General features: G+C 38.3%; 1 protein-coding gene across 1 annotated transcript in view; it reads left to right on the top strand.

Moving 5' to 3' along the window:
- The first annotated feature begins 7,827 nt into the window (after positions 1-7,827).
- The window catches only part of LOC106883204 (mediator of RNA polymerase II transcription subunit 18), a 5,755-nt gene continuing 4,738 nt past the window's right edge, over positions 7,828-8,844 (top strand). The window contains exon 1 of the mRNA XM_014934126.2: positions 7,828-8,200. Within this exon, the coding sequence (XP_014789612.1) occupies positions 8,023-8,200 (178 nt within the window). The 5' untranslated portion in view covers positions 7,828-8,022. The remainder of the gene's footprint in view (positions 8,201-8,844) is intronic.

Raw genomic sequence — 8,844 nt, 5'->3', positions numbered from 1 at the left:
TATATATATATATATATATCTTTCTGTCTATCTAGCTATCTCTATCCCTTTTTTTCTCTTTTCCTCTCGGGATATTCTATGTTGCACTGTGACAAGAGTCGTGAAGGAAACACAGCATCCCTTTTTTTAAGAAAAGAAAGATGAGCGAGGTACCGGCAGTGAACTCTTTTCATTTAAAATCTGAGATGCTACTGGAACTGATCGATGACTGACCGATAAGAAGAGCAGCTTGATTCGGAAATTTAAAATAGTAGAAGTGATTTGAGACGAAACGGTGTAGCGCTGACAACCAAAGAGTCAACAGTTCAACAGTACATAATCATCAGAACTGAGTGGTATCAGTGAGCAAGATATTAAAATTACTGAAAACATAACTCCACCAGTTAACAGTTAGATAATGCATGAGCAGAGTTGGCTATCCGTTAGGATGCGCAAGGTTAATGTAAATATGAAATGCAAAACAAAAGATCTCATTTACTGCATCACATGCCTTCAATGCAATGAGGATTACATCGGCCAAGCCAGATCAAAATCAATACATCGGGTTAGGGTACATAAGCAACAAATCAAACATTCATCTTAGAAATGTTCCATGTAAGGAGCATTTAGACATTTGTGCAAATGGAAAAGTTCGAATATTTCCTTTTTATTTTCAAAATAAAGATGAAAATTTTCAACTACGAAAGGCTAAAAGATGAATACTTTATTATATTTCTGAATCCGAAACAAAACAGTAAATAGTAAACACAGCTACTAAAAAAAAAAAACTCCTTTTATACAGATTAACTCATGACGTGTGTTTGAAAAGCTGTTAACAGCGAAAGCGCTTACACAATACGGATATTTCTTTTCAAAAGATTTGTGTCATTCTGGGTTGCTTTTTTTTTATATAATTAATAATTTTTGCTGCACTTTCTTGAAGAAATTACAGCCTTTTTATCCAACTATTACCTTATGACTCTTTTTCTCCAATACTTTATATGTAATGTCACGAGGACGACTAATTTTAGTAAAATGAACAGAATAACATTAAATACTGTTAATAACGTTCGCTTTCTGTGAAACGAGTCGACAACCTTAGCTTCGGTTCTTTGTAGCTGTAACTGTTTCACTCTACTCTTCCACCGTCTTCTTTGTGAGAGATTAGATTATCATAAGTCAAGTTTATTTTTCCATCCTAATTGACAGATAGATGTAACCAGAAGGATTAATTGGTTACGTTCATCACAGATAAGACAGGTAAGTGACAAGTAATGATGATGACGATGATGATGATGACGATAGCAAAAACGATGGCGGCGGCGACGACGATGATGATGATGATAATGATGATGATGATGGTGGTATACAACCTACAGATTTAGCCAACCATGTATAGAAAGTTTCTTGGGTAGCTTATAACAGGGCTCCCGAACCCTACTCCGGTCCGTTCAAGTCCTGTGTTCTGCAACGTAGCCAGTTTTTAGAAAGAGGTGGGAGATGCAGGCAGGCAGGCAGGCAGACAGAAATCGATCGAGAGACAAGAAAAAGAAGAACAACAACAACGACGACGACGACAACAACAACAACAACAAATAAAGGTCCCAGTAACTGACTGGTACTCCATTTATCGACCCAAAGAAAGTCGAAAGATTGAGGTTGATTTCGGCGAAAAATGAACTCTGAACGTTAAGAGCTGAAACAAAGAGCGCAAGGGATTCTCCTTGACACTCTACTGACTCCGCCAACTCGCTGCGCATTTTATTGGATTTAGTACAAGTGGGAGACGAAACTGATAGAAATATGTCTATTCGATTCGCCGACGAGTGACATTTTCACACACACACACACACACACACATCGTCACGTATCTATTGAATTCGGAATATTTACGCAGTATGAATAAATAAATTCAGAATCCAGTCTTAGCAAGAATAAATAAATAAATAAATCTAAAAATATAAACTAAAATATAAAAGAAAACTAAAAGCGTCCATTACAAAACAACAACTCCCCGAGGATCCTTTTTGACACGGTTTCAATACTAAATATAAAATAAGACCACTCCTACTGTGTTGCTGCTGCCGATGATGATGATGATGATGATGATGATGATGATGATGGTGGTGGTGGTGGTGGTGGTGGTAATGGTGGTTTTGGTGGTGGTGGTGGTGGTGGTGGTGATAATGATGATGTCACTACTACAACTACTACTATTACTACTACAACCACCACGACCACTACCACTACCACTACTACTATGTCTACCACCACTTCTATTAATGCCACCACCACCACTACTACTATTACTACTCCTCCCACATGAACTAGGTAAAACAATGTTTTATCACATTTCCTATCCTGCTTCGATATGTTTTATAGTTCCACATGAATGTGAAGGAATGTAGGTTGCTGCCCTCACGATCGAAAGATCGTAGTTTCGATTCCCGGGTCGAGCAATACGTTGCGATCTTGAACAAAACGCTTCATTTTACGTTGCTCTAATGTAAATAACTAACTTTACAACAGGCTGGCGTTCCGTTGAGGTTGAATATAGGGATCTCGATCACCTTTACTCCATGGAAACCGTGTAAGCAGCCCTAAGGGTGTAGGAACTACCTTTACTTTTTAATGGCCAGTAGGGAACAGTATTTCGTTAGGCAATCATATTATATTACAAAATATATTCTTTCTACTCTGGGCACAAGGCCCGAAATTTTGGGGGAGGGGGCCAGTCGATTAGATCGACCCCTGTACGAAACTGGTACTTAATTTATCGACCTCGAAAGGATGAAACGCAAAAACGACCTCGGCGGAATTTGAACTTAAACAATAATCTTTTCTATTCTAGGCACAAGACCGAATTTTTAGGGGAGGGAGCTAGTCGATTAGATCGACCCCAGTACGTAACTGGTACTTAATTTATCGACATTCAATATAATTGTGTGCATGTGTGTGTATATGTGTGTGAGCGAGTTTGTTTAGTTGAGGTTATTGCCTTGTGGAGGCGCAATGGCCCAGTGGTTAGGGCAGCGGACTCGCGGTCAAAGGATCGCAGTTTCGATTCCCAGACCGGACGTTGTGAGTGTTTATTGAGCGAAAACCCCTAAAGCTCCACGAGGCTCTGGCAGGGGATGGTGGCGAACCCTGCTGTACTCTTTCACCACAACTTTCTCTCACTCTTACTTCTTGTTTCTGTTGTGCCTGTATTTCAAAGGGCCAGCCTTGTCACACTGTGTCACGCTGAATATCCCCGTGAACTACGTTAAGGGTACACGTGTCTGTGGAGTGCTCAGCCACTTGCACGTTAATTTCACGAACAGGCTGTTTTGTAGGTCGAATCATCTGGAACCCTCGATGTCATAAGCGACGAAGTGCCAACACAACTGCCTTGTAACAAGTTTAAGAATAACAACGGAACATTTAGTGATCAAATACGAGGAATCAATACTGACAATAGAGTCAAATTCATTATAAAATCACCTGGCCGCTTATTCAAGTTGTCTCACTCGTTCAATAAACCATTGAATTTACAAGAAATATATTGCTTATAGCAAATAGATTATGAGTTCTAATCCACTTTAAGAGCAACTTCATGGCATGCTTAAGAGGCATGAGTAGTTAAGAAGCTCACTCTGTAACCGCATGGATTCTAGTTCAATTCCAGTACGCTGCAGTCTGGGCAATTGTCTTCTGCTTTAGCTCCGAACTGACTAATGCCTTCAAAGTGGATTTGTAGACGGAAACTGTGTGGAAACCCGTCATATTTGTGTGGAAGGGTATCTTTGTGTTTGTCCTCCTGCTACCATTTGACAACCAGTGTTGGTTTATTGACATCCCAATCACCGGTTCGGCAAAAGAGATCTATAGAGTAACTACCAGACTTTAAAATAAATATTGGGATCGATTTGTTCGACTGATACCTATCAAGGCGGTGCCCCAGCATGGCCACAGTCCACTGACTAAAACAGATAAAAGATAAAAGATTACTTTAAAAAGATAACACCAAAGTCCTACCCAGCCCTTTCGAGAAATTTATTTTATAATTCTTCATTTGAAAGCGAAACCCTTGCTTCTAGGGAAGGATAAGTTTGGTCATTTAGCAGATTTATCCTCGTGGCATCATCTGTTGTGGTAGACATAATCCACAAGAGAGAAAATCTCACATTCAAACAAAAGTTCACGTTGTGTGCGACGTCGATCAGTAAAGGGAGACGAGTATGTTAGGTCGACAAAAGCAGTGAAAAGACACCATGAAAGAAACCCCCAGAGTACGTCAGCTTTGAAAATAAAATTGAAGAACAAATCTTAAAAACATCTTTAACTGAAAGTGTTGTATTTCGGGAGGGTCACTATGCAAAGAATACATATACGCACTGGTTCTCTTTCATTCCTTTTGTTATTATTAGTTAATTCGTTAACATTTGACCAATTAACTAATTGATTGTTTGAGTAATCACTCGGACAGTCAATCAGCTGGATTTGTTCAAAATCCTTTCGTTTCTATTCGCAACCTTATCGATGACGCCCAAAGGCCGTGAATAGCAATGAAGGACTTTCAAAAATCTAACTGATTGATTGACTCGCACAATGATTAATCAATCAGTTGACTATTTAATTGAGTAAATGTTAACAAATTGACTAATAATAATAAAAGAAGTGAAACAGAACCAGTGGGTGTGTTTATCATTATTGGCACAACGACCCTGCCGAGATAACAACAAAATCTATTTCAGCATATGAGTTCACATCAAAAATCTTGCAAACCAAATAAAACAAGAGCACTCAGAGAGTGGAAACCTCTGCCAAGGCAACACTAACGTCCTCTCAACGATTAGCCGGAGATGATTTTTAGAATGAGAATATCTGAAATAAACTCGACTGCTCTCATTAAACGAGAATGCTAAAAATGAACCCGACCGCTCTCAAAAATTAAGTAAAAAAAAACGGAAAAATAATCCAGAATCCTTGTTCGGTACCTGATCGATACCAACGGTAGTCATGGAATGTGAAGGTGGGTGTACCGGCCGTGTTTTTAATTACCATGCTGGTACTGCGTGTGTGTGTTGTCTGCTGTGGGAACAGGGACAGTTTTCTCTATGAAGGCCTTTTTTAGTCTATCCACTGATATAGTGTCTTTACGACCATTAAGGTCTATAGGGAAAAATTTATCCGTGCGTGAAAGAAAACGGAAAGGACCTGCATACGGTGCTGTTAACGGAGGTTTAAAAGGCAGAGCTAGAAATGCAATCGTCAAGTAGGTAAGAGGTCTTAAACAGGAACGATATATTCAAAATTGGTAAAACTAAAAATTGTCAGGGATAAATTAAATTTATTATTGTTACTGAATATGTTATTGAATTACTGAACGGTTTTACTGCCATTTGTTTATATAGTTTGAGAGACGCGAGTAAAATTAATAAAAGAAACACGAAAACAAATCTTTGGAAAGAGCAATGCCACCATAGCTTACGGTGAAATCACGAGCTTGCTTTCAAGGGCGATAAGCAGAGAAAGACTTGAAAGAATGTAAGATCGTAATACTTCATGTAAAATAAAGTAAATATAAAGAATAATATGAAATCCTTGTCCGGTACCGGATCGATCTCAAAATCTAATCAGTTCGTGCCAAACATCCCAGAAAGTTTCATTCGAATCCATCCAGCGGTTCTTGAGATATCTTGTCCACAGATAGACAAACACGACTGAAAACAATACCTCCGCCTTCGCTAAGGTGGAGGTAATAATGAAATCTTTAACTGAAAGAAACACCCGAAAACAACGTAAGTCTCGCGATTTTATGCGTAATCTCACGCTCTCACGATTTCGCAAGCAATTTCTCGCGCTTTCTCCGAAGACAAATCTCAAAAAAAAATTTAGAACGTCTAAACACAGTCCCGAGGCACATTTTTAGCCTACTCGTTGACCACTCTGCACACAGCAGCGGCATCTACAATTCGCATCATCATACAGTTGGGAAATTTTCACTACGTGCGCCGCCCTGATTACGGCGGACGGCTATTACGGGCTGGCTAGGCCTCGAGTCTATTCCTTCGCCATACAGAGACTAGAAACTGCGAGGTTAACAACAGCGAAAATAAGCAAACGAGCTCATTTCAATATGGTGACCAGCAAGTGCACATGTATCAGCAACGATGAAGAAAATTACTTCAGTGTAAAAAGATAGTTTTCTGCAAAGCAAATTCAGTTATCTGGCGTCGCAACATACAAGTGTGCTTTCAAAAACAACTTGGAAGAAATTTATCCCACAGAAGCTGTAAAAGGTGATCTTCATCACTTCTCCTGCATTCCTTATTCAACAAAGTCACACTGCAATCATTAAGGACTCGCAGATGTGAAATGTCATTGTGCACGTGACAAACAAAGTTTATATGGGACTCTTTAAAGCAGGAGTCGGCGAACAGGAGTCAATTACCCCATGTGGGGTAAAAATGAAATTCTTGGGGGTAATAAAGACTCACTAGACATAAGTGAAATTATATTTTTAAAAAAACCTTTTCCTTGAAGTAGTTGTATGCAGTCAACTTAATGTGACAGTCCCCTGAAGGGAATAATACAACTGTTGGTTAGACCTAGGAAGCTGCACCGCTTCCTAGGTCTAACCAACAGTAGCATTATTCCTTTTAGGGGACTGTCACATTAAGTTGACAACATACAACTACTTCATCGTATCACTACTGCATAAATCTCTCTGAGAGATTTAGAAATGTATAATTTCCAAACCTTTTCCTTGTTACGACAGAAATCTTTCTTCTGGTTTGAGGAGGCAGTCAAAAACGTTGCTGCCTTTTGCAACAACCTATCTCTGCAAACAAGGATTTTCCACTTCAATGAACATAAATACAAAGCAGAGTAATCGATTGGACCTTGAAGACTGTATACAAATTGCTCTAGCATCAAAATGCTCCAATTTTGATGTATTTGTAACAAAAATGAAACATCATCATTTCTCCAAAACCCGAATTGAAAAAGTTTCTAGAAAAATCCTTTTGTTTCATAATGTGGATATTAATTTATTTTATTGCATCTGTTTTATACTTTTTATAATTGTATTTTCCATATAATTAGATTCAATAAACCTTTTGAATTCAAAGAATCTATGATTTCCTTCCTTTCAAACCAAGGGGGTAACATCGGCATAAACAAACACATTTTGAGGTAATTGGTCAAAAAATTCCTCCACTCTTACTTTAAAGAAACAAAAAACGTCTAACAAGTACACGTTTATTCTTTCCTATTACACACACACACAAAAAGAGAACGTTAATAAAAATCCTTAAGGACTACAATTTATTGTCTTCTGTAGGTATCAGGTGACAATGAATCCCAATCGCACTTACGCTGAAACCGGCTTCGAAGACATCTCCCTACTTATCTCGGCTCCCTAAGTTCGTCTTCTAACGCCTTTTGACGCTTTGAGGGTTGGCAAGTCTTTCTTCCATTTGTTCAACCAGACACACAGATAAGAAAAAAAGAAAGAGAAAAAAGGGATGCATGTATGTATGTATATACATAGAGATAGACAGACAGACAGACAGACAGACACAGACAGACAGGTAGATAGATAGATAGATAGATATAAATAGTTAGATAGCTAGATAGATATAAATAGTTAGATAGATAGATAGATAGATAGACAGACATGATTACACAAATCTATCTATTTAGCTGTCTGTCTGTCTGTCTGTCTGTCTAATTATTATCAAAAATAAGATCCAGACTTGTATTCATAAATTCTTAATAAATAGCAGTCAGGCATTATTTATCTCGTGCGCTGACGATTCCTCCCAACTTTCTGTACTAAAACAGCTTTAAAATCACTGGGAACGTTTTTTGAGTCAACACCGTGTAATATACGCCATTAAGTTTTGAATGCTTTGGCGGTCGATGCTTTCTTTGTTCTTTCATTAACAAACAGAAAATACATCCAGAGTTTAATTTAATTTGTTATTTTACCAATTATAGAAATGTTTGTTTTAATGATACGATAATTGGAAATCGCTAATCGATCAAACAACAGCAATGGAAGGTTCGGTTTCCACGCATCGGCATCAAGCCACTCCGTTCCACGAATATTTATTGCAAGGAAGCGTCGTCGACAGTTCTTGTGAAGTTCTTCTCAACCGACTACGGGGTCTTTGTGATAATGCTGAAAACAACTACGAGACATTCCATGATCATGAACTTGTGTTTGCTATGAGTGAGGCCCGATTTCTTTCAATACGTTTTCAATGACTTGTTTGTTTTTTTTAACGAATTCCATTTTGGTTAAATTCTTTTTGAGATCCTTGTTTGTTTGTTTTTGTTGTTGTTTAGCCCCGAAATGAATCATGACTGTCCTTTATTTTATTTATGTTTGCTTTGGGCATTGTGTACCCTGAACTATCTTACCAAATACGTCCTTTTACGATGTTAGGCTGTGGTTTGGAGAGAAATTCGACTGCTATTTCTAGCATGTCGAGCGCCGCAACGTAGAGGCTTCCTTGATTTTGCCTGGCACCGAGGAATGCACAAAGGTTGTTAACTTAAACAAAATCTTCGTCGCACCAACTGTGTTTTCGAATGCATTCCACAGTAGAATTGTCTTTTGTTTTGTTTTGTTTTTCCCTTGTTCCCAATATAGGTTTCAAATTTTGGCACAAGGCCAGCAATTTCGGGAGAGAGGGTAAGTCAGTTACATCGACCCCCAACCATGAACCCGAAATCATGAAAAGCAAAGTTGACTTCGGTGGAATTTGAACTCAGAACATTAAAGACAGACAAAATGCCGCTAAGCATTTAGAACTTATGAATGATTTACTTCTGTTACAAATTATATACAAATGATTTGCACAACGTTGAATA

The sequence above is a fragment of the Octopus bimaculoides genome, chromosome 7 (genome assembly GCF_001194135.2).
Source record: "Octopus bimaculoides isolate UCB-OBI-ISO-001 chromosome 7, ASM119413v2, whole genome shotgun sequence".
Taxonomy (NCBI): Eukaryota; Metazoa; Mollusca; class Cephalopoda; order Octopoda; family Octopodidae; genus Octopus; species Octopus bimaculoides.
Note: the sequence above shows the minus strand (reverse complement) of the source record. Positions and strands in the feature narration are given on the sequence as shown.